Source organism: Phocoena sinus, chromosome 16, assembly GCF_008692025.1.
Source record: "Phocoena sinus isolate mPhoSin1 chromosome 16, mPhoSin1.pri, whole genome shotgun sequence".
Classification (NCBI taxonomy): Eukaryota; Metazoa; Chordata; class Mammalia; order Artiodactyla; family Phocoenidae; genus Phocoena; species Phocoena sinus.
Genome location: NC_045778.1, coordinates 53,519,503 through 53,546,557, shown reverse-complemented (window position 1 = coordinate 53,546,557; position 27,055 = coordinate 53,519,503). Strand labels below are relative to the sequence as shown.

At 36.5% G+C, this 27,055-nt stretch overlaps 1 protein-coding gene across 13 annotated transcripts in view; it reads right to left on the bottom strand.

The window, feature by feature from the left end:
- Positions 1–25,930, bottom strand: part of ZNF518A (zinc finger protein 518A) — a 65,929-nt gene extending 39,999 nt beyond the window's left edge. The window contains exons 1-7 of one of the 13 annotated variants that reach the window (XM_032607526.1): positions 25,811–25,930; positions 23,216–23,301; positions 16,690–16,778; positions 10,225–10,372; positions 7,439–7,490; positions 6,780–6,903; positions 49–6,638 (exon numbers count right to left, since the gene is read on the bottom strand). In XM_032607526.1, coding sequence (XP_032463417.1) covers positions 2,038–6,507 — 4,470 coding nt within the window. In that variant the 5' untranslated portion in view covers positions 6,508–6,638; positions 6,780–6,903; positions 7,439–7,490; ... (2 more) ...; positions 23,216–23,301; positions 25,811–25,930 and the 3' untranslated portion in view covers positions 49–2,037. Of the gene's footprint in view, positions 1–48; positions 6,639–6,779; positions 6,904–7,438; positions 7,491–8,935; positions 8,956–10,224; positions 10,373–16,689; positions 16,779–23,215 lie in introns of those variants that run through there. The other 12 variants (XM_032607525.1, XM_032607517.1, XM_032607520.1 and 9 more) reach the window with 12 other exon arrangements.
- Positions 25,931–27,055: the final 1,125 nt, after the last annotated feature.

Here is a 27,055-nt window from a genome sequence, read left to right as displayed (position 1 = left end):
ACTAGAATAAAATTCCCATTTGACTTCATCATAGTAAAAAAAATTATGTAAACACAAACTTAAGATAAATTTAATTGAAGAAGACATTCGTTACAGATTTTAACAATGCTTACCATTCTTTAAACACCATATACATTATTAATATATACCGTATATTTCCAATCAACTCCGTTCTTAGGCTCAATTTAAGAAACACAATTGTAACAGGTTTTATACAAAAAATACTTCACTTCTAAGAAAGTAGACAAACTGCACAAAAACAGTACATGTATAATGTGCATAGCAAGATAGCTTGAAGCATCTATGTATGGCTTTCTTTAAAATAAAATTATTGGGGGAGTGGGCCCATTTGGGACCTAATGTTACAGTTGACGTATGTAAACTGTTTCACATCTTTTAGGCACTTGCTAACAATAGTGTTCAATCCCTGAAAACTGAATTTATCAAAAAAAAGAAATTGTACATCTGAAATGGAAACCAAAAAAATAACATGGGTAAAGTCTTACATATTCCTTTTAAATTAAACGACAAGTTTTATTAGTGCATGCACAGAACTAAATTGAAAGAAAATAAACTTTTTATGTCAAAAACTTTCTGTGCAAAATTTACATAACTGAAAGGTACAAAAATATGTACAGGTTTTAAATTCTTTGTTATATACAGAAAAGGAGCCCTGAAGTTTTCAATCAATGAAAATGTCATAACACTAGTAGTAACAATGTAACAAAAATTATATAGTATGTAATTTTTAATACAAGAACTCCATTGTCCAATGGTCCAACAAAATTTGATTCAAACTTACAAAGTGGGAAGTTTAAATTGATGATTCTGTTGTCACGAAAATATTCATTTTAAAACTCTACCTGTTGGGCATATCCCTTCGGAATCTGTCCTGAAGTGTTATGCACTGTCACTGAGTCAACTATTAATGCTTCTTCAATTTCCAACTGCAAACAATCAGTAATCTGCTTTGGGTTGTCAGTCATACTGAGAAGTTGCTAACAAAAATGGTTTGCCCCAATGTGGACATGTTCAGACACTAATAATAAACACAAAAGTATGATTTGCTTTGCTAATCTTACTTCAAAATATTGTTTCTGAGGAATAATTTTTAATTTTCAAGAAAAGCCATTCCCTTGGAAGTGCTTCTATGTTTCACTCTTTTTAAAGGGATGGCAACCAAGAAAAAAATTGGCCACTTGGTTTACGAGGGGACAAACAATTTAAATCAAATAAACATAGTTCTGTGCAAGGGAATCACTGGGGAATATAACCAAATTCAGAAAAATGTTCAAGTTCTTTAAATGAACTTCAAACTAGACAAAGAGAGTTTAATTCTTCTCTCGAGATTGCCCATCTACTGCAACGCTTGAGAGCCATTTAGAAAAAGAAAATTACCTTGGAAGGGTGTTCCAATCAATGACATGTAACACAGCTTACAAGGAAAAAAGATCTGCTTGTCAAAAACTCTTATCAACTATTATATGAGGTGTAACTGTAGTGAGTTAAATGTACCCTCAAAGGAGCTTAACTACTTTCTAAAGAACTACATTTTGCAGATGTAGAGTAAGTTCTTTACCCAAGTTCTCTTAGAATATCTTCACAAATGATGAGAAACTCCTTCAGTTCCATAATGAAAGAGCTCTCAACCTCTTCAGGGGAGCTACAGTTATCAGAATCATAAGGCTGGTGGAAGAAGAGAGGGAATGGGGCTGTCACCTGTTACTCTCTACTAAGAGTCACTAAACTCGGAAAACTGTTTTATCAAAATTTTTAGCCCTAACTTCCCGAGAACACATTTTAAAAAATTAAATCAAGGTATATCTGTGCTGATTAGTTTCTTTCAAAACTTACATGTGCACTGACAGCATTTTCAAATATCACACTAAAACTTTTGCTCTTCCATGGAAATAGTCAACTTTTAAATGTTTAACTTCAGGTACTATATTGAAGTAAAAAATGTCTGCATTAGTAATTCAACCCACTATTTTCTTCTAAGGTACTTTTACTTTTCTTTTCCTTGGTAATTACAGTAAATTATTCTAACATGTTCCAATCACGAGTAGCTTCCATTAAATGTCTCTGACCATGACCAGCCCAAGCATCCTGATTGTCAAATACTCTACCACAAAACCAACATTTAAATTTAGCCTTCAGAACATTTTCAGAGGTAGTTTTCACAATCTGGTAATTGTTTTTGCTTGTCTTTTTGAGAGTTAATTTTAGCACAAATCTTTCTTTCACAGAACTAACAGGTTTAAATGTTTTGTGCCTCTTGGGAAAATCATCGTAAGTTGTTTTAGAAGGGTTATAACAAACTGGTTTCAGTAAAGCACTGATAGTTCTTTTTGACAATGAAACCTTAAGTACACGTCCATTAAATTTAGCAATAGTTTTCATTACATTTACTACTTCTGGGGCATCTGCATCAGGATGATTCAAAACTACAACTGGTTGGTTTCTCCTAGGACATTTCACAAGCTGTTTGGAACTGAAGGGGAAAAGCCGCAAAGTTCTGACTGAATCTTTTGAAAGCCTAGGTCTGCTGAATCCAAATGATTCATGGACATCTTCAGGCTTTGCTTTTTCTTTACACTTTCTGTGTAATGCTTTTTTTCTTGGAGGTTCTTGGTAACTATCCCTACACTTGCGTTTACAGTTTCTGTTTCTAGATACAAAGGAAGTTTCAGAATCTTTACTTCTTTCATGAGTTTTTATTCTTGAACATTTCTTTTTCGACGTCTTTTTCTTACTGAAGTTTCTCTCAATTGTACAATTTGTTTTACACCGTAATACCCTGGCCCCTGAATGGTCAGTGATACCTATTGGTTCCTCAGAAGATTCTGGGCATGTTGCAGTAGAAGTTATCACAATTTCATTTGCTGGCATCATATCATCTAGTAATAAGGGTAAGGCATCTCTAGAAGATTCTGGCTCTTTCTGCTCTCCTCCTATAGTCTGATTAGATGGTACATTGTCTTTCTGCAATGAGGATGCAGAGTTGCTTACTGACAGATTATTAGCAGCAGTCACATTTAAAACAGGGTTAAAAATTTTCAGCAATATTTTTTGTGGTGTTCCTTCAGGTTTCTTTGGCTGTATATTTTTATAATAAGTACTATTCTGGACTAATTTAGACTTAAGCAGCTCAGTCTTATTTGGCATCACACACTTTAAAAAAACAGCTTGTTTGCCATCAGGCAAAAGGGTGTAAAGAGGTGGTTTTGGAAAAATCTTGTTCTGCTGTTTTACTGAATCTGAGATATTCAACTTAGTGCCCTGATGCTCAGATATTATATTAGGAGCAGGAACACCTTTCACTGAAGAACTTGCTGGCGTTTTAATAATGTAAGGGCCTTTTAATGGCAAAGTATTTTCTGAGCTACTTTTCATGCTCAAACAGCTGCCAATGCTGGAACAAAGTGCAGGGGTTAGACAATTACTGTTTGGTTCTACTTTTAAAAAAGGTGTTCTGCAAGGCTCCTTACTTGTAGTTCCACAAGCTTGAGCATTCTCAGTTTTGACAGCAGAAACACCTTCAAGTTTCCCATTATTAAATGTTAAAATCATCCCAGGTTTCTTGTTTAAAAGGAGAGAGGCAGGGACACCTTGTGTATTAATCAATGGAAGTGGTCTTCCTGAAACATGTAATGCAGGCTTGTTAGCAACGTGCAATGGTACAAAAAAGCCTTTTGGAGTCTGAACAAAGATAGCCTTTTTTGGTTCTGAATTTACAAGTGGACTCTGCACATACAAAGAACCTACATTTTGCGTAGTGGCTCGTAGTTTGTCTTTTACAAGCTGCTGTGTAATTATTGCATCTGACTGAGTCTTAAGTAATGTGCCAAAACCAGAAATTCTAGGAGTCTTCTCTGAATCTCTCACATCTTGTGACATTGACAACATTTGTTTTTCTTTTCCACTGAATTTTAAATTCAGATAATTTGTAGCCACATTAATCCCCATATTACCAGATGGAACTGGAAAGAAGCCTTGAACTTTCAAGTCTTTTGAAGATTCAACTATTTTGTCTTCTCCCTCATGTTTCTGAAATGACTGGTCACAATGAAGCGGCAGGTCTTTATCTGGAGTGTTACTAGAGTCTTGTTTTACATCAGGTTTTGCTTTTAATACATCTTGAAGTAACTGGTTTATTTCAGGTGGCAAAAGTTCTGACGCCTGTTGGCTCTGGAGAGAGAAAACAGATGTAATTCTAGGCATCATAGGTGATTCAACACTAGAAACGTCATCGCATTTAGGCTTTTCAGTCATGCTCTCTAAATTCTGATTTTCATTAGTGTATAGGTTCTGCCCATCAATGTTTTGTCCTTTTTCTAAAACACACTGTTCTTCAATTTCAGCTTGTGTTTTTAAAGTTCCATCTTTAGTATTTAAACGACTAATAGATGCTAACAGGCTATCTGGGTTTGAGCTCTCCTTCCTCACTAGTGATAAAACTGACTCACTTATTGGTTGTTGAACTACTGTCTTGCTTGATGAAGATTCTCTTTGAGGGTTTTCACACACTGCTGTCCCTGAAAACCTATGACGTTTATTAGAATTATTCACTTTTGAGTAATTATGAAAAGGTAATGATCCTTGGTTGGAAGATTCAACAGGTAACTCAGAGTTGACATAATTAATGCAATAGTTATGCATATCTCCACTGTTGTATGAATTTGGTTTGGTAGTACAGGTGACTTTATCTTGACTTTTAATGGCAGTACCTGATACCTCAGGGTGACACTGAGTAATATGACTTCCCCATAAGTCAACATTCTCTCTCGTTTCTACTTTTGTGGTCAAATTCACCGATGCTGTGATCAATTCTGATGTTACTGGCAAAGGAGAAACACTTTTTCCATCATCCATTGTTGGAAGCATATTACTTGTTTGAGATAGCAAAGCCATTTCTTTTTCTGAAGTTACCTTCCCTGAAAGTACAGGAGATGAAGATGAAAATGGAGTAGCTGCTTTCATGTAAACTGTGTCATTCAACTCAGTTGTTACTCCTGTTAAAAATGCAGTAGTGTCCAAAGTCTGGGGCTGCAAAATTGCAGTATTGTCCCTTACAGCACCTGACTGTGAGCCTGGTGAATATAAATTCTGTTTATTGGTAGGCAACAGTTTTATTACAATATGTTGTTTTCCATCCACCATCTTAAAGCCCATAAACTTAGCACTGTAGTTAGCAGGAATTGTTATTCTATTATTTTTTACCATTAACACTGTAGGTCCTTGTACAGCAGTCTTCAAGAAACCTGAAGTAGAATTTGATCCCTCTTCAGCTCCATTACATTGCCCAGTGGACAGAAGAGTTGGCTTTTCTGACCCTGACTCAGCAGGTTTATCATTATTCTCACAGTATAGTCTTTCATCCTTTTCTTCATTTATATGTTCCTGAACAAGATGGCTCTGGTCTTCAGATTTAGCCTGTGTTTTGTTCACTTTTTTAAGCACTTGAGTGTTTCTTTCTATACTTCTGTCACTTCCATTGTTGATTTTCTTACGTTTCCAGAATGTCTTCCTTGATGCACCTATTTTATATCTTTTCAATATTAGTTTAAGTCCTGCTGAAGTCTTTGCCATCCTTTTTTCATATTTGTCTTTTTCCAGTTTTTCTTTCGCATATAAATGTTCTTTGTGCAAAGTTATAACATGTCTTACAAGGTGCTCTCTCCTGGTAGCACCATAGCTACAATATTGACAAGTGAAGGGAAACGTACCAGAATGAATATGAAGGTGCTTCTGAAGCTCTCCTTTGGTTAAACATATATAATGGCATTTACCACATCTATAAAGGATTTCGTTATGTCTATGTATGTGCTGAACAAATGTGCCAACATCCTGGGTGGAGAATTCACACTTTTCACATTGAAAATTACCATTTACACAATGTGTGGATGAAAAATGCTTTGTCAAGTCTAATAAAGTATATAAATTCTCATTGTTACAAATGTCACATTTTACTAAAGTAATTCTATGGGTTCGTCTATGTTGTTTGAATACCTGGAAGTCGTTTGCTGAAAAACTGCACATTTCACAAGGATATGAAGGTAATTCACCACGGTGCCACATTTGGAAGTGTTTCTGCAAATCATTTGGGCTATACCGAGTACTATCTCGGCACTTCAAACAGTTGAAGTTGAGTATTTTTGCAGACATTTTTATACCTTCTTCTTCAACTCTCTCAGACTTATGGAGTAACATACACTCCTCTACACAGCTTACAGTCTTTATACCGATAGATTTTCTTGCAGTCTGTGGTTTATGCTGAAATAATTTTCTGTATTTGTCAACTTCATGTTTCAATAGGACCTCATTTGGAATATTTATCTTCGGCAAAACAATTTTCACATTTTTTAGTTCATAATGAAAACTACTTTCTGAAATTTTTGGTTTAAGTACTGATCTGATAGTATCAACTCTCTCATTTTTCACATCATAATCTCTTTTTAAAGTATTCTGTTTTTCATCAAAAAATAAATGTTTCTGTTCAGATGGCATGATTTAACCAAAAAAAAAATCCCAATTTCTTTTTTTCCTGCAAACTCTTGAAGTTACTTGTAATTTGAACAGGAAACAATACTGTGCCGAGACATCTTCAAAATACCAGGACTTTTCCCACATTAACTCACCTAAAATCAAACAAAGAACTGAAATTTTCATCACAGAAGTATCAGTAAAATTCATATTTTAAGTTCACTTTGGCACAAAGCAAGAATGTTGATCAAACAAAAGACAGAAAAGACCTATTAAGTATTTTAAGAACAGCTTACCAAGAAGTAATAGTCTGAAGTAGAAATGACACTAATCTGGATCTCAGGAAATACAAGCTTTACTTCCAGCTCTGCTCTGTAACACTGGGTAAGGTTTGACTTCTCTGCACCTCAGTTTCCTCATCTAAAGAAAACCACAATTGGATATGCACCTTTAAGCTCTAAGATTTTATATAAAGTTGATACTACAGTTTTTAAACAGGATTTAAAAAATGTCAACAAGAGAGCCCTATAAACTTAAGTTCCACTGACACACACGATTCCAATTATACATATATACCATTAACTTTCTCAATTACTTAGTTGACCCTATAGCTATTACCTTGTGAGAATTTCAACAGACTTCTCTGCAGATTTTCTACTTCCCTAGTGCCTCAGGGATAATTTACATTTAAAATAAAAGTTTCATTCACCTAAACAACAATAACAAAAAGACACTGCCTGCTGTCTCAAGTTAGCATTAATAACTGGTAAAAAAAGAAGAAATTAAAAGGAGTAACACATTTCCCTGGGGTACTCCTAAGTCTAGCTACTACTTCTGATTCCCTACCATTTTGGCTTTTTTTGTCCCTAGAACTAAGTCAGGTGGCAGCAAGGCAAGCCCTTGGCAGATGAGAATGTACCCATTACTAGCTGCCTCCATTAATTCAAACACTTACTGGTTTGTGTTACTCTAGACAAGTCTCAATCTCTGTGTTTTAGTTTCTTCATCTATAAAATGAAAAAAAAAAATTAGTATTTCCCCTACCCCTTTCACAGGGTTGTTGTAAAGATTAAATGAGGACACATAAGTAACAGAATCCTGTAAAGTACTATATAAACTGTAGCTACCACCATTACTGTATGTGATCACCATGTATGAGACATTATGATTCAAGGTGCAGAGGAACAGAAAACAGTAGAGTTAAAAAGATGTGACAGGGACTTCCCTGGCTGTCCAGTGGTTAAGACTCCATGCTTCCACTGCAGGGGGTGCGGGTCTGATCCCTAGCTGGGGAACTAGGATCCTACATGCCACACAGCAGGGCCAAAAAAAAAAAAAAAAAAAAAAAAAGGACGTGACAATATATTGCTGAGAATGGAATCTGACTACTGAAGGTTCAGTAGTAAATATATCAAACAGTACTACGTTTTCTTACTTTCATGGTCTTAAATATGTATATGAGTAATAGATATAATTAGGTAAGCTAAAAAAATAAAGTATAAATCACATTCAGCTTCATCCATGTCTATCCAAAGGTCTCACCTCTAAATTTCAATTAATCTAAGTAACTAGGAACTTCACTGTTTTAAAAATCCTTTCTGAGAGAATATAATTAAAAGTTAAATTACTTTACATTACTACTAAGAGGCCCTTTGAATATTTCTCAAACTTAAAACTTTTGGTTGGGTCTAAAAAACACCTTCAATATTTTTCAAATATATATATGCTAACTTGAAAATGAATTCATTAGAAGGGTATGAGTTTACTGAAAAAAAATTTTTTTACATACCATGCCTGATACAGTAAAAAAAATATTAAATTTTTTACTATATTATTTAAAGCTAAATGTAAAGACTTTTTCTTCAAAAGTAAGAATAATAATAAATGGCCGGAAAAAAGTTCAATGATACCGGGTGGATACTCCACACCAACTGAGAAGATTCTCTACAGAGTATCACATTCTCAATAGTGAGTGACAAGCATCATGGTCATCTATGGAGTTTTCACCATACCAGAATCTGAGGGTGGGGCTCAAATATGTGAAACTTTTAAAGCACATTAAGTAATGATTCTTCCACATTTGGATACCATATTGTGGTCACTCCAGACTATCCATACCCAAGCTTTTGTATTTCTATATATAATCAAGAGACGTCTGTATCATAGGTTTCATTACAAAAGGCAAATTGCTTCTTATAGTAATATTATGTTTCCAAAAATGTGTAATGCTAAAAAATTACATATTTTGATAATATTTCTAAATATCATCAACTTCATTTCAAAATACCTATATAATTTAAAATTTTTCTTAGAAGAAAACACATATCCCAAAGTTTGACAACCAGTGTGATTTAAATAACTTCATCAACTAATACTTACTAAAAAAATACCTACTATAAATGTGTTGCATTTTGATGAGTGCTATGGAGAGATGCAAAAACATGGTCCCTACCCTTAACTGCAGCTTGCAATCTAAAGGAAGAGGCAGGACAAATAAGTTAATATACTTCTTATTCAGAGTTGATCATCCAGCAACCTTAAGCTTCTAATACACAAAAAACAGAAAATAATTAAGTAGGATGCATGGTAGCCAAAACAGATGCCACAGAGTTCACCCATTAGTGTAACATGCCCCTTCCTCACATACAAAACAATGCTGAAGGGCTTCCCTGGTGGCGCAGTGGTTGAGAGTCCACCTGCCGATGCAGGGAACACGGGTTCGTGCCCCGGTCCTGGAAGATCGCACATGCCGCGGAGCGGCAGGGCCCGTGAGCCATGGCCGCTGAGCCTGCGCGTCCGGAGCCTGTGCTCCGCAACAGGAGAGGCCACAACAGTGAGAGGCCCGCGTACAACAACAACAAAAAAACAATGCTGAAAAAAGGGACCACCTCATTAAGAAATCCACTTAGCTTTTACTTAAGTCTGATAACTGCTAATTAACTGATGTTGAATGTCATTATTTTTTATATTTAATGTATGGCATGTATAATGTAGCTTTAAGAGAGTTTGTGCATTTTAGGTATTTTGGGGTTTATTTGCCCTCAAATTTTAAGTTTGGAGAATGTGTTTTATTTTTTTCAACCTGTTTTATGTGGAAGCAATCAAAGATGACACCTGGTAGCAAATTATACTACGGTTGCCATCTATGGGGGGGAAAAAATGTGTTCCATTAAAAAAAAAAGGAAAGAAATTTTATTATAATTTTAATCTTCCAACCTATTAGCTAATGCTATTTTCACTACAGACCAATCTCTACACCCCACCAACAAGGATTACTGATTTTAAATCTCCTACTTAAATTACTGCCTTACATATATGTATTATTATCTCATAAGACTTGAACAACATCTCATCAAGCCTTAAAATAATACTATTTGTTTAAAGTATGACTGGTCCTTTAAAGTAACCCAGAGTTTGCTGCATCAAGATAGCAACTCAAGCCATTTGATTTTCTCCCTCTCCCAACTGAAACACAAACCAAAAAATATAATTAAAAAAAATCCTACAAAATGGCAAGAAACTAAAACACATTCCACAGCTATGCCACAAGGTGTTTGGAAAGAAAAGGTCCAGAGAGAGAAGAGTGAAAACAAATGCTGATCAAGCAGCACTTTTAAAGCACCACTTTTAAAGAAGAAGCACACTAGGAGACATTCATTCAACCAATATTCAATGAGTATCTATCTATTATGCCCTAAGTAAAAAAGTAACAAGTCCACCCACTCCCTCTCCTAAACATACCTTGTGAGAGAAGTGAGGGCTTGAGAGGAAGCTTGTGTGAAGCCCTTTGGGGTGACAGAAGGCTCAGGCTGAGGTATGGGAAGAGAATGAATCCAGGGCTTTGAGCTGGGTCCAGAGACCAGACACAGTTGGGGGTTGCTAGCACCAGCTGTCAGGAGAGATGTAAAGAAGACATCATTTCTGAACAAAGATACATCTTCCTAAATCCATGGCCATCTTGTTCTGTTTAAGAGTGCTGCCTTTTCTCAATGTAAGTAAATTACTAACTCTAAGCTGTCAGAAGAAAATTACATTAACTTTCTCCACTTCATCTAACCAACTACGAAAATCTTGGTTTATTCTCCAACAATACATCTCAACTCCCAATGCCATCAAAAAAGATAAGCAGGCAGAAACATCACTGGATGCAGCAGCTCAAAAAAGGGAAAATATTCTGAACACTCAGAGAAACCTCTCACCCATTCTCTCAACCAGCAGTGAAAACCAATAACTACAATGAAAGTTACTGGAGGAAAACGGAGAAAGCTTAAAAAAAAAAAATCAAGTAGTGATTGGCAATCTCACTAAGACCTGAGCTAGTATACTGAGAAAAACAAAAAACAAAAATAAAACATACTGCCATGAAAGAGAGAACAAAGTAGATGGGGGAGAAATAATGGTTTTGAAAACAGGAGAAAAAAATTACATGGAGTTGTTGCTTTTTTTTTTTAAAGCCTTGAATTTTCAAAATCAAAGGCTCCCCAAAATGCCAGGCAAGATTATTAGTGGGAAAATATAAAACTCAGTATCTAAACTTATCATAGTAAAATGTTTGAATTTAAAAGATAAAAATGAAATTTTACCAAAAAAGAGTGGAATGGGAATTACCTAAAAAGATATTCACAGCACCAACTTTAATCAGACATCAATATTAATCAGACATTTTACTCACAATTCGAAACACTAGAAGACAATGAAATAACATTTATAGAGTTCTGAGGGAAAATAATTAACCCAAGAATTAATTCTATACCCAGGAAAACTCTCATATGGGAGGGAAAAACACAATTTTAGATATGTAAAGATTCAGAGAATATACTACATATGCACTGTTTCTAGGAAAATTTTTAATACTTCAGCAAAAACCAAATTTCAGTCAGAAAAAAAAAGAACTAAAAAAAATAATGTGATATAAAAGAAATATCTGTCAACAATAACATCTACAAAAGAGAATAAATGTAAATATTTTGTAAACACAGTTAAGAAAGCAGAAAAGACTGGAGAATAGGAACATCTGCAAAATGGCAAATATATAAGAAGCCCTTACAGAAAAATTCACGATGGGAAACAGAAGAGGTGACAATAGCAACAAAATTCTAGATACTGGAAAGGAGATAAGTAGTAAATGACCTTGCAGACTCAAGAAAACAATCCCAGGCAGACAGTGCAAACTAAGAACTAACCCATTTTATACTCTGAGTCTTCAAAAGACTTAGGAATTGGCAGCATCAAGTCACTCTAAAATGGGAAGAAGAAAGGAGGAGGAAGCTAAAATAAAGAGAATTTTGGAGAAAGCTCCTTGAGTTTTGGTTAGATGCTAAGATTCTCTTCCCCACTCCATCAAGCTAGGTTACTGCTGTTCCCCAACCACAGCAGAAGTCTGGAGGTTATTCTCTGCAGAAAGTAAAACAGAATCTTTGAAATACAGGATACCAGACACAGCTGAGAAAGTGGGTACCATACCAAAAAGAAGAGGATTAAATGACCATATACATATGAGACACAAACCCCACCCTATGCCCCAGTTGGCTCCTAGGCTAAAACAGGGCTACTAAAACTGTGGTTTGCTGATGATCCATGAACCATTTGTCACCAGTCCATGACAAGATTTGTACAGAAACTGAGTAAGCATTTAGAAACTGTAACAGCACTTTCACAGTGTTAAGTTTATGTCTGTTGAATCCAACAATAAAAATTTGGACTTGTTTTGCATGCTTTCTTTTTAAAATTTCATTTTCTTTTTTGTTTTTTACCTTGCTAAAAATCATTTTATTTTTCGTTCGATAAACATTGTGCATGGATTTCCCATAATATTTCGTTTTCTAGAAATAAAGGCACTACAACATACTAATGACGGGAATGTAAGCTGACAGAACTTTCATAAAAAACAGTTTGTAAAATATATGTATTTATTATAAATATTATAATAATTTTTATAAAATAATATAAATATAAACATATCTACATCTACATATATGCTGGGGGAGAAAGTACAATAATTTCCAATTCACTCCTAGAAATCTATCCTAAAGGTAATAATCAGATGTTCACAGAAGCACTGTTTACAAAATCACGAAATTAAAAATAACTAAAAGCCCACCAATAAATAATTTATGGTATTTCTATTCAATGGAATACTCTTCAATTTTAAAAACAACATTGTAAACCCACATTTATTAACAGGAAGAGATCCAAGACACATTAAGTGAAAAAAACAGAAATCAAACAGTAGACATGTTAGGATTTAATTTGTTCAACTATTATTAGATGGGTAGAAAATAGATGGATAAACAGACACATGGTCCCCTACAAACTCTCAGTAAGAAGTCAAGAACATACACACAAAGAATGTTTATAGTGATTACTGGTTATCCTTACATGTTTCTTAAAATGTTATCCTTGGATTACTATGACCTCCACACTGGCATACTTCCTTATCATAGCACAAGCAAATAGCTTACATTTGGATGTAACAAGAATGACAATCTCTTTGTCCCTAGACCACACTATTATGAAGCTTTATCAAAAAAAGTGGCATGAATCCATGAAACTTTTGTAATTCTCAAACAAAGCAACTGACTTTGTGGTAAACCAACTAAGATTTTCCTGAACAAACTCAAAATAGTAAACTTGACACCAGTATAAAATTGAAGAACGTTGACACTAAAGGTGGACAAGAAATTAAAACAAAATAGGTATTATTCAACGCTGTCCTCCCCTTATCAACACACAGGTACCCAATTACACTGTAACAGCTACAAAGCTAACGGCAAACATAATACTCAGAGAATGAAGAACTATGCTATTAGATGTCACTATACCTCATAAATTCATGCTATGAAGAGAAATTTTTTAATTTAACAATTAATTTGAAAGCCATGAGGTTATTTAAAAAGTAAGTAAAAAGAGAGTTGGCACCACCAGAATAGCAGTTATGTATGCACTGCTGTTAAACAAATAAAAAGTTGTTATGTATTTTATACAGAAAACAAGTAGTATTCAACTAATAATATGATTCCTGATCTTGGTACACTGTTAAAAGAAAGAATAAAAATTGTAACATCAATCTAAGTTTGACTTTTTTTTTCTATACACTATATAAAGAAATAAATAGCAAGTATAATGTTGAACTGTTTTTGCAATAGTTAAGCATATAATTCTTTAATAAAGTACTGGTTTTGATCTGACAAAATGGCATTTATTCTTATTTTCTTTTCTAGTGTTCTCATTAAGTTTTGGTATTGGTATTATGAAGAATTTGTAAAATGAATTGGGGTACCTTCCATCATTTAATCTGCTCTTGAACAGTTCACTGAACATGAGACTTGTCTGCTCTTTAAAATTACACAGACTGCACCAACACACCATATGGGTCTGGTACCTCTTTAAATTTTAGACTTACAATCTTTGTAAGTTCTTCTATGGTTTCTGGGATCTTTGGTTTTCCTTGAAAAAAAAAAAGCAATTTCCTTCACATTTTCTAAGTATACCTCCATAAACCTTACTTTTAACAACCTATCCTACAGAAATAAAAGCACAACATAGAGATATGTATCAGTAGCACTTAAATGTCCACGAATAGGAAAATGATTAAGTGAATTATGGAATATCCACATGAAAACAATATAAAGAAAGAGGTATATGTATTGAATTGCCTTGGAAAGATATTTATTGTGAAATTTTTTTAGTTTTCAAAAAAGGAAGTTGCAGACTAAGGCATGTAATATATTTTTAAATTAGCAGGAAAGAGCCTTGTTTTTATGTCAGAAGCAAAGATCCTATGAGTACATGTTTGTACATAGACAAATTTATAGATATCCTTCAAACTACTGATAACAGGTTAATTTATTTTAAAGGAATGACAGCATGGCACAGCAAAAAACAAAATAAAATATAACAAAAACAAAAAACCAAATAAACCAAAACAACAGGGAAAGAATCATCAGATCTCATAAGAACCTTGACTGAAACCAAGAAGGCAATGTCACTACCACAAGTCTTTACTGAGGCCTGCCTGTATATTCCTGCCCTTGAATTCTAGGAAATTCTGTATCCTTAACATAATTCCCCCTTTTCAGCTGACATTAGCTTAAACTAGCTTAAGCTAGTTTTATTACTTGTAACCAAAGTTTCTTTTTGTTTTTTTTTAATTGGAGTATAATTGCTTTACAATGTTTTGTTAATTTCTGCTGTACAAGGAAGTGAATCAGCTATATGTATACATATATCCCCTCACTCTTGGACCTCCCTCCCATTCCCCATCCCACCCAGCTAGGTCATCACAGAGCACCCAGCTGAGCTGCCTGTGCTATACCACAGGTTCCCACTAGCTATCTATTTTACACATGGTAGTGTATTTATGGCAAACTTAATCTCCCAATTCATCCCACCCTTCCCTTCCCTCCCTGTGTCCACACGTCTGTTCTCTATGTCTGCATCGCTGACATTAAGTTAATAGATCAATGTTGACTGTGTTTATTTCACAGAAAGGAAGGTTTTGTGATGATCCTTTAAAGAGTTAAACGACTTAAACATGTAAGAAAGGAGGAAAGGTTATCTAGACCAGAAAAAAAGAAATATTAGAAGAACTGCAGGATCTAGATCACAGACAGAATGGCAAGGATAAGTAAGAAGACTACAGAGGTGGGCTTCCCTAGTGGCGCAGTGGTTGAGAGTCCGCCTGCCGATGCAGGGGACGCGGCTTCGTGCCCCGGTCCGGGAAGATTCCACATGCTGCGGAGCAGCTGGGCCCGTGAGCCATGGCCGCTGAGCCTGCGCATCCGGAGCCTGTGCTCCGCAACCGGAGAGGCCACAACAGTGAGAGACCCGCGTACCGCAAAAAAAAAAAAAAGAAGACTACAGAGGACAAATTTGAACTTGAAATGAAAGGTAACAAGGAGCCATCCATATTACTTTATGAGCAGAGAGTTATGAAAGCAGTACTTTAGAAATAGTATTAGAATGCTACTAGACAGCAAGATATATTGGAGAAAGAGAGTAAAAATAGAAGTGAGAAAACTAAGAGGACTAAGTGACAATCCAAACAAAAAAGTGAGGAACCAGAGAACTGGCAGTGTTAGCATATGTTAGGAATCACACAGTAGGTACAGAGAAAGTTTTTAAAAGATGATTCCCAGAGTAAAATTCCAAGGATAGAGACTTACAGTGAATCAAAAAGTGCCATTCCTGGAGAGTTTTTTTTTGCTTTCTACAACAGAGTTTTGTTTTGCTTTAAAAAGCAAAGACATTCTACAGTGTTCAGCTTTAGTGAAAAGGTATAAAAAGAATCTATGTGCTAACTCACAACGTTCTAGTTGCTCAAACATTAAACAAAGAACTAAAAAAACTCTTAGTTTAGCCCTCTTTGTGACTCAGCATGTACCTCTGTAACCTAACTTGTCACATTAATTGTCCATACACAGTTAAGAAAACTGATTAGTCATTATTTTTTTATAACTATTGCATTCCTTGAGTTATTGAATTTTTCTCTGCAGAGATAGCTGAATGCAAAACAATCATATAAACATACAACTGGAGATAGAACAAAGCAGCGTGCAGCAGGAAGAGCTTGCTGAAAAACATAAAGTTCTGCCTAAAAGGAACCTAGAATACACAAAATACTAAAACTCTTATTTTCAAAGCAGAACCTATTTTATTTTTTAATTGGGGTATAGTTGTTTTACAATGTTGTGTTAGTAGAAACTAACAGAACCTATTTTAATGTCCTCAAAATAAACTATTATCTTTTCATGACTTGGAACATTTTGGGCTTACTCTTTTTGTAGCTGTTTTAAGTTTTTAAAAAGTTTACCCCAGAAGCCGACACCTATCTTATTTTAAACAAGTGAAAAATAAATATTGTAGAAATTTATATTGAAAGTCAGCTCCCTTCAAATCATTGGGGTCTAATGACCTAACTTACCACAAAAAAGAGAAATAAAAAGTTAAGTATGCAAATGTGATCAAGTACAGATATAGAAATATTCAAAATGCTAGTGTACATGTGAGCCACATACCATTCAGGTAGATTTGTGACACTGGTATACAATTATGAAGGAGTTTAAAATTAAAATACAGAAGCAGTTCCTGACTCAGATGAATCTTATTTCTTTTTACTCTCTGAAACTATAACTTCTCACTGTACACACACACACAGCCCAACACATAAGATGCTTTCTGCTCCCCAATATATACACCTATATTTACCTTTGTTCATACTGTTTCCTTTCACCAGGCTTGTCATCCCTCTTTCTCTTAATTCAATTCTGGTCAAACTTCTTTTCTAATTCTACTTCCTGTAGGGACATGAAACATTCTGCAATACACACTAATTTCCCGCCTTCTCTGAATATTCATTTCAAGGATAGCCATTGCGCATCACTTTATTACACTTTTATCGATACATCATTTCATTTTTAAGTTTTACCTCCCAAGATAACTTATAAGCATCTTAAAAATAAGTTCTATTTCGTATTTCTCATTTATCCCTCACAAAAACCAAGAAGACTAGGCACACAGGGACCTAACAAATTCTTAATTCATTTATTCTTTTATTTTCATCTCTCCATCCCCACTGGCATCATCTTAGTCCACTGTCATCTCTAACTTGGATTAAAATAATAGTCTTCCTAACTGGCATTCACGCTTCCCCCCCGCCCACCAACCCTTCTCTGAATCCATTCTCCACACAAAAGCAAAAGTGATCTTCTTAATATAAAACAAGTTACAGTATTCTCTGCTTAAAACTCCTCAGGGGCTTCCCAAAGCACTTAGCAAGCAAAATTTAATCTCTTGGCCAAGGCCTGCAAGAAACAGTGACATCTGGTCCTGGACTTCACTCTTCAACTTCATCTCATGCCACTCTTCCCATCTGTAAATATACTCCAGCAAGCTACCATATATAGACTCTCAGTTCCTTGATACTCCCTTCCTATCTTTCTTATCTCAGGCCTTTGCACCTGCTACTCCCTGCTTGAAATATTCTCTCTCCCATTCCTCAAATGGTTAGATCCTTCTTATCTTTTAGGCAGTTCAAATGTCACCATCTCAGAGAGGCTTTCCCCAACCTATAAGCCATTCCCTCCTCAAACAAAAAAAATTGTTCTCTATTTTAGCCCCTTGTATTTCTTTTTCTGTAACATTTTCCCCTCTGGCAATATTTTATTTATTTGTCAATTTATTTTCTATCTGTCTCTACCACTGGAATAAAAGCACATAAACACGTGGACCACACCTGTCACATTCTTTGCTATACCACCAGCATCTGGCACAGTGCTGGCCTTGTAACTAGCACCAAATATGTGCTGGCCTTTGTTCTAAACCTTGGGAATACAGCAGTGAATGAAACAGACAAAAATCCCTCCCCTCATGGAGCTAACACTCTACTGGTTATTTAGATAATATCAACATAAGTAAATTATATAATATAGTCAAAGGTGACAAATGCTGTGGAAAAAAACAAAGTAGAGAAGGAAAGGCAGAACCAGAGTTCTAATTTTAAATACAAAGTCAGGGAGACCTCACTTGAAACAGTCTGATTTGAGCTAAGATCTTAAGGAGCTGAGGCAGACAAGCAGCATTCCGAGAAAAGAAAAGAAAGTGTAAGTGCCAACACCCTGAGTGTGGAGTGTGCCTAACATGTCCGGTGAACAGCAAGAAGTTGGTCAGTATGATGGGAACAGAAAGCACCAGAGGGAAAGCAGCCGGAGAAGATGAGATCAAAGAAGTAATGAGGAGAGATCCTGGAGCATTTCGGGTAGAGAAATAACATGAGCTGAATCGTTTTTTGAAAAGATCACTTTGGCTGCTATGTTAAGAACCCAGTATTTGAGAGGGAGGTAAAAATGGGAGCAAGGAGACCACTTTGGAGACTATTATACGACAATTACCCAGGTAAGAGATGGTGGCTTGGTAGAGACAATAATGCATGGTCAGACTTTGAATATATTTTAAAGATAGAGCCTATAGGATTTGCTGACAGACTAAATTTGGTCTATGAGAGAAAGAAACACATCAAGGATAACTCTGAAAGTTCTGACCTCACCAACTGGAAGAAATGAGTTGCTCTTTACTAAGAAAAGATAGTGTGGGAGTAGTAGGTTTGGAAAGGATATCAAGAATTTGGTTTTGGTCATGTAGAATTGGAGATATCCAGTTGACATCCAAATGGAAACATGGAATGTGTAACCGAATACAAAATACAGAGGTCTAGGTGTTAAGATAAAATTTGGGGAGTTATTAGTCTGTGTATATATATGTGTATGTATTTTTGTATATAGAACTGAATGAAAGGGGTAAGTAAAAAAAGAGAGAAGTCCAAGGCGTGAGCCTTAAGATACCCTAACATTTAGAGGATAAAGAAGAGAAGAGCTGGTGTGGCTGAAAGGAATGAGCAGTGAGAATGAAGGTAAATTAGGAGAGTGGTACCCTCAAAGCAAAGTGAAGAAAGTGGTTCCAGAATCATAATGATCAACTCTGTCAAATAAGATGAAGACTGAGAAATGACCCCTGGACTTAACGTCAAGAGTGCTGGTGACACTGATTAGAATGGTTTCAGTGGCTCACAAACATGAATTTAAGAGAAAATGGGAAGAGATGTAGAGGTGTAATACAGACAACTGTTTCAAGGAATTTTACTACAAAGGACCAAGAAATAGAGGAGTTGGAGTTTTTTGATTTGTTTGTTTTTTAAAGGTAGAAGAAATTATAGTATGATTGTATGCTCATAAAAATGATCCAGTAAAAATGTTAAAATTAGTAATGGAAGAGAGAAAGAAAAGAAATGCAGGCAATGTCCTTTAGTAAGTGAGAAGAGATGCAATCTAGTGAACAAGTGGAAGAGTTGAACTTAGAAAAGAACAAAGATAATTCACCTGTAGTTACTGGAGAGAAAGAAAAGGACATCAGCAGGTGGGTAGATGTTATTGTGAGAGGTTGTGGAGAGAAATGCCTCATTTAAGTCTACGATAGGGGTTGGCAAACTACAGCCAACAGCCAATTCTGGCCTGCTGCCTATTTTTGTAAATTAAGTTTCACTGGAACACAGCCACATTCATTCATTTACATATTGTTTATGGCTGCTTTGGTGTTACACAGCTGCTGATAGGTACAGTAGAAACCATATGTCCACAAAGCCTAAAATATATACTACCTGGCCATTTATAGCAAAAGTTTGCCAACCCTGGTATATTGGAATCTCTGTTAACTCTTTGAGCTGAGGACCAGATAGAAAAGAAGAAACAAAGGAGAAAGAAGAAAAAAGGAAGAAGATAAACAAAGAAGAAAGAAGATAAACAAAGAAGAAAGAAGATAAACAAAGACCTAGGAAACAACAGCATTTAGTGAGAATGACACATTAACCTATACATCATTCCTAATACCTGGAGCTCAAAACAAATATTCTATGAGTAATCAAACATTACTTTAATTTCACTCATCTCTTTTCAAATGTTTTTATAACTATTGCTATATTAGTTTTGAACTGGCTTTATCTCTACAGAGGAGGTATGGTTTTGCCACTGTACTAAGGGAGCCCTCAAAAAGAAGGAGGTAAGAAGAAATTAACTACATATAAAACACAGAACAGCATCGCAGGTTAATTACATTACGAGATCTTTTCCATGACAAATAAATATACACCACTTGAATACACTTATTTTATATCTTAGCATCACAAAAATGGTATCACACTGAAAGAAACACAAACATTTTACTCAAAGAAAGCTCCACCTTAGTAGAAAGAAGCAAAATTTCTGCCTGGCTTTCCAAATACCTCACACATAGATTTACCTAAAACAGCCAACCTTATTTCCCATTACCTCTCATTCCCCCAAAATACAAATTGTTATTGTCAAACCAGTCTCCTCCCAATCTTGGATGAGCACTTAATCATTTTCAACTCCATCCATTCTTCAATTATTCTTTATGCCTATCAAAACCCAATTCATAAGTCAAAATCCATTTGAAGTTATACCTCCTTTCAAGAAACCTTTCTAGACTGGGCCAGCCCTCACTAATTTCCTCCCTATCAGAACTCAGACTTACAACCCATATGACTGTGCGTTCGTTTAACCTTTTTAGCCATTTGTATTATGTTTCATGTATATTAATGTGGATTACTTAACTAAACTATAAGCACTTTGAAAGCAAAGAGCTCCTCTTATTCTTATATATTACTAAAAAGCTAAGTACACCACAGATTATTCTCAACACACGCTTGTTGACCTGTGTAACCTAAGTATGTAAAACTGTGCTGTATCAGAAAAAGTCCACCATCCACTCAGCCAAGTATGTACAATCCTTGACTACCCAGGCAGGTGCACATACTTGTACGTACTACTATGTATCCGATAAATATGTGTAGATTGAATGAAGGACTAAATACATGTATAATGAATGAATGCATGCATGCATGCATGAATAAAAGGTATCTTTTATGAGGCAGAGGGAAAGGGCAAATTATGTATGGACGTGAATGATCAACTTGAAGCTACAGATCTTAAATGCATAAAGGCCATATATTCATCAGGAGGTTTTCTGCTACAATCCAATTCAAACTAACTTATATGCAGAATTTTGGGCCAAGGGACTGGAAAGGACACCAGGGTAGCAGACAGAATAAAAAAAAAACCCAAAGATACCTCATACCATGGCTCCTGGGACTAAAAGTGGTACTCTGTCTTCATCTATCTCCCATCTATATGGCTTCACTTTCACCTACTACAAATGCGGTTCTCATACACGTAGGAAGGAATGTCACTAGCATCCTCCCAGATTAACAACATTAGAGAAAAGGGAGCATCTTTCTCCCAGCATTCATATATCAATTTCAAAGGATTCTGATTGGCTCTGCTTGAGTAACGGGCAATCACTGTTGCAACAGGGATGACTGGGCTTGCGTTATAACACTGACTCATAAGACAAGACACCAACCACTCATAACAGGGGACGGATGGTTCCCCAAACGAAGAGATACTGGGTTGACGAAAACAATATGCATACACACATATATATACGTCTTCTACCAGCCACAACCTCCAACAACTCAATTTTAATTAGGAATTGGTGATGACTTTACCATATTTTGAAATTATTTGACTTCCTATAAAGCCAATATTTGTTTTCAGCTATTACCACTTCTTGAAATGAGACCCACATGAAACCCACTTAATTTTCCTAAGCTTCAAGTCATGCACCTGCATTCCAATATTCTGACACTGGTTTCATGCAGTCACACCAATCATGATTTTAAAATTTTAGTCAGATTTTGCTTATAATTTTTAAGCTCAGATAATCCAAATCATTTTGATCTGTCACCATACAGCAGTCTCTTATTTACTTCGTTACACGTGAAGCTTTCATTGTTCACCATGTTACTTTTTTTGAGTAGTTTGGCTCAAACTTAGCAAAGAAAACTCTTAGCATTCAGCATTTACTTTCTCTGTTAAGGAGCAACACAGTACCCATGTGAATCTCACGGTAAGAGATCAAACAAATGTTATATACAAAGAAATGACACATGTAAATGAACATAAATGATAACCTGGTATCTCAACTTAGCTTTGTTGCTCTCTTACTGTAGTTGTTATATTACCTTAACTTTTTTTTTTTTTTTTTTTTTTTTTTTTTTTATGCGTTACGCGGGCCTCTCACTGTTGTGGCCTCTCCCGTTGCGGAGGACAGGCTCCGGACGCGCAGGCTCAGCGGCCATGGCTCACGGGCCCAGCCGCTCCGCGGCATGTGGGATCCTCCCAGACCGGGGCACGAACCCGTGTCCCCTGCATCGGCAGGCGGACTCTCAACCACTGCGCCACCAGGGAAGCCCTACCTTAACTTTTAATAAAATAATTTGTACCTTTGTGAAAAATGGCCTGAAAAAAAAAAAATCCATCTGCTAGTAAAGTTCACAGAACATGGTTACGATTACTACAGTAATAATTTAAGTTGGTATAGTCTACTTAAATTATTTTAGTAGTTACATACACAATCTTATTCCTAACTTAGGGTTCTACTTATGGGTATACATTTGGTGAGGGGAATTATATGATACTGTGATATCCCCAAATCTATCCAACACAAACAGCAAGAGGCACTTGTGTTTCAAGGATAAATAAGCCACGTTTTTGTACAGGGTAAAGTATTTTCCACTGAGTGCAAAGCTTTCCTTATTATAACACCATGGATTTGTTGGCAGGCATTTTTCCTTCTTTTTGTCCAAACCAGGATATTCAGACGACTGTTTCCAGGAAACCAGTCATAACTTCTATAGTGATTCCTAAGTCCCTTTTCTGTCTCACAACGCAGATATCATTAATCACAATACAAATATACATTAGATAATTTTTATTTAGGTGCATTACTTTGCACTTACTAGAGCAAAACAGAAACACTCTTCTGGCCATTTATACAGCTTCAAAACATCTTCCTACCATATTTATCTCCATCATCCATTACCTAGGAGCCCTTAATGTCATCTTTATACTTAGAAGGATGATATAGTTAAAATCATCTTTAGATTTCTAATGCAATGTTGAAACATAAACTATGAAACAAAAAACTACTTTTTTTGCTTCCATTAAAATGAAAACCCACATGTATTTTATTTAGGCCAAAAGTAAAACTATAACTTACGGAAATTCATATATAGGTAACTATTCCATTTTGCCCCATATTAAAACATATTAACTTACTACTTAATAGACTATGTACTATAGTACTTCAATCTTCACCATACCTCTTTCTTCAAGGAACAAAAGGCACACAATTTAATGCTTGGACAAAGCCACAATCAGGAGCAGTGATCAAAAGAAGAGATGATATCTGGAAATGAAGACCAAAATTTTAAAACTTTGACTGCAAAAACTGTCAGTAAAATGTTTTTAAACTTTTGATTCAGTTATGCTTCACAGTCAACGTATGTGTATAAATTTAGAAGAAAAAAATCTCTCTGCACTTAAGACAAATAACCTATCATTGACACCCAGTGATAACATGTCATAAATTTACAAGTCACAAAACTCAAAGCTTAGAAGGGAGCTTAGAATCAATCTAATTCAATATCTTCATTTATTACATGATAAGGAAAATGAGTCTTGTCTAAATTCACAAAGCTAGAACTAGAATCTGGATCTGATTCCAACCTAGATATCCTACCATGATAATGCTACCTCTTAATACTCACTTCTGATATCCACGGTTCCATGAAAATGGCTCACCATGTGAAGCCAATACCCCATATAGAACCGAAATACTCATAGCCTACGCATCTGATATAAGATAATTAAGAATACTTTCAACTTTAACTCTTTTCTTTTGCTTATAGTGCTTTGCCAAAAAACTTTTAGTAGAGTAACTGAAGGAAACTGGGCAAGGTCCAAGTCTTTTATCTTTAAAAAAAAAAAAAAAAAAGCTGTATTAGGTGATCTACAGTACACAATGCTTTATCAAAAATAAACAGGAAAGTAAACAATAGAAGTATATTAAAAGAGCATGTTTAAAGTATATTTTAAAGTCAAACTGTAGAGTTATGCTAAAATATATCCCCTCTGGAATGTTTCAAGATATCAAAACTTTGGGATCACAACAGACTACACTATTACCAGACAGGATAGGAGAAGATCTGAAGTGTGATGATAAAAATCGCAAGCATTTAAAAGCTCAAACATTATCAATGTGCAAAGTAGATATTCACTGTGGTTGCTGTCCTTTTATCCTTCCCAAATAACAGACATAAAACGTTTTGAATTGATACTTATACTTACTTTTCGTAGCAACAAGGAAAAATTTGGATGTGCAGAACAGGTGTTAGATACCTCCATTTTTCTCCCTCCCCACCCTTTTGTTAGTTTTCTAGATCTAGGATTCATCTTATTTACAAGAATTTTAACAAAAATCAACATGGTCTACTATGCTTACCGTCCTCATGAAATGCTAACACCCTGAAAAAAGTTAATACAATGAAATGTCTTAATGAATTTCAGGAAAATTCAGTTTTGCTGAAAAATAATGAACCCATTTCTATTGACTTGCAGTTAAACTCTGAAAAATGTTAGGGTATTTCACAGAATCCATTTAAGTGATTTCTATCTGTTCAACTTGAGTACAATAACTTTACAGTACACTCAAATCAGATCCCTTCCTGCATGAAAAACAATTCAACCATTTCAGTAAACTAGGCCTAACACTTAGACGTTCAAAGTTAACGAAATTCCCACCCTAATGTACAGTTTGGTGGTATGTTTCATCATCGTGACAACCGCTCAGAGTTCAACACTATTATGTATTCTTTAAACATTGACTTATTTTACTCTTCTAGTGTTTTTTTAAGTTTTGATATCCAAACATACCCAATGAATGTTTTCGCTAAAATTCTTCACAAACACTAAACGCCCCCAAATTTAAACCTAAAAAGAAAAGTGAACCTGGACTTTTGCATTCAGAACGTTAAAGCTACCGTATTTGTTTCATTGGTCTACTTAAGAGCTATAACATTTTACCTTACATACATTCATCCTATATATTTTCAATTACCATAGCCATCTAGGAAGAGACTGTCTACTACTTGACAATAAGGACATCATGTTAAGAACAGACTCAAAATGGACCCTACAAGTAAGAAAGCCAGTTACAAAGAAATCCATCTGCCACTGGGTGTGGTTGGGGTCTGCACGGAAGAGCGCCCTTGGCCAACTCTGGAGGAGGGCGCGCGCGCCAGAGACTTGAGCATATCTGCAACAACAACAAAAAAAGACCTCCAAAGACCACAGAATGAACCCACAATGGGGACGCCGTCGAGTCGGGGTGCCGTGGACCTGCGAACCTACAGCTCGAGGGGTGCGGTCTGAGGGGTACCCAAGCAGTCTCCACCAGCCCCGGTACGCGCCGAGTGGGTGCTTCGAGCGCCGCGCGCCCCGCTCCGTCCCAAACACCGCGCCCGATCCGCCCCTTCCTCCGGGGCTCGGCTGCCCCTCGGGCTCGCGGAGGCACACTGTGCCGCGCTCCCGCTCCAGTTCCTGGACTGTGGAAGAGTGCGGAGTTCAAAAAGCCTCGACGTAAAGCAAGCCCAGGCTAAAGGACTGAAGGTTAGCTCTGGCAGCCTAAGAGCGCCTAGAAAAAGGACCGACTTCTCTAGAAAAACTTTGCGACAAGTTAGGCGGAAGCGCTGAATGGCCGGGACTATTTAACAGACGCTTCCTATCACGAGAGGCGGAACCCTGAGAGGGTTCGGGGGGTCCTGCAGCCCCCACAAACTCGCCCTTTGCCCCCTGGCTGGCTCTCTACAAGTCCCGGCATCCTAACAGGTCTGGGCGGCCCCGCTCACGGGGAATACCTGTCGTGGTCCCCATTGCCTGCGAGTCCCTGATGGCGGCCATTATGCTTCCATCCGGGTTTTGCCGAAAAGCCGATCGCAGCGCTACCGGGAGCGCTCGCTGAGGCGGAGGGATTCGTGCCGCACCTGAGGCGAGCGGAAGAGGACGGAGGCCGGCAGGGTCCTCCCCCCACCCTGGTGAGTCTAGGCCACGGAGCTGGGCTCGCTGCTGACCTCTCGTTTAGCGCGTTTCACGGGTGCCTGACACGGCAGTGGCTCGCTCCCCCCCTTGGCTCACCAGCAGCTGGAGAGAGCCTACTTTCAATGGAATGAGAGACACACCTCCATTCTATGCTCTTCAGGGAAGACATCAGAAGCAGGAACTGTGCTCTTGGCAAACCCTCGCTTGACTGGGAATGGTCTCAACCCTGAGGTTTTAATCATTTCCGGCTTTGCAAATGGCGTCTCCCCCACTCCTTGCTTTTGACATGGCAGGGTTTAGCAGCCATTGCAGCCCATGTCAACGAAGGAAGCTGCCACAAGCAGCACTGGAAGACATATTGAACTCCAAACATGTACATATTTAATAATTGATCTGAAAACCATCGTTCAACAAGGGAGGCTCTCATCCCCATCAAAGGAATCTTTTCCAACACTACACACAGGGCTGACAAAGAGGTCAAGTAATATGATTAGGTTTGCGCCAGGGGCCAGTATGGCTCTTCTATCCTTTAGCGGATTTCTGAAATGAAATCTATTAATTGACCTCACTTTTTTACATAAATTACCTTCCTTGGGAGGGGGTGGGGGTTGTTATGGTGGCAGCTTTTTTTAAAATGAAAAAAATAACGTGACTGGAGGGGAGGGATATGCCAAAATATTAAAAGGGGCAGTGCGATAGAATTTTTGTCTTCTATTTTTTATGTTCCATATGTTCTTAGGAAGTATATATGCCGTTTGTGATTAAAAAAAACTTCTAAACTGTTAAATATTTTTCACTGTCTTAGAGTATGCTTTTGAAAATGTTGACATGTAACCATACACACGATTTTCTGCATCCTTTAATAAAAATGTACTCTGTGGAATCCTCACTCTGTCTTTAAGGAATTTTCTTATCACTGTCTACTGGTCTACATAGTTCAAAAAAAGGAAATGAGGGGTAGTACACATTAGGTGTGTTCATATATCTTGTACTCGTATGCCTGTATAAAACACACAAGGAGAAATCTTACATAAACACCTAAAGGAATGCCAATATGGAATGAA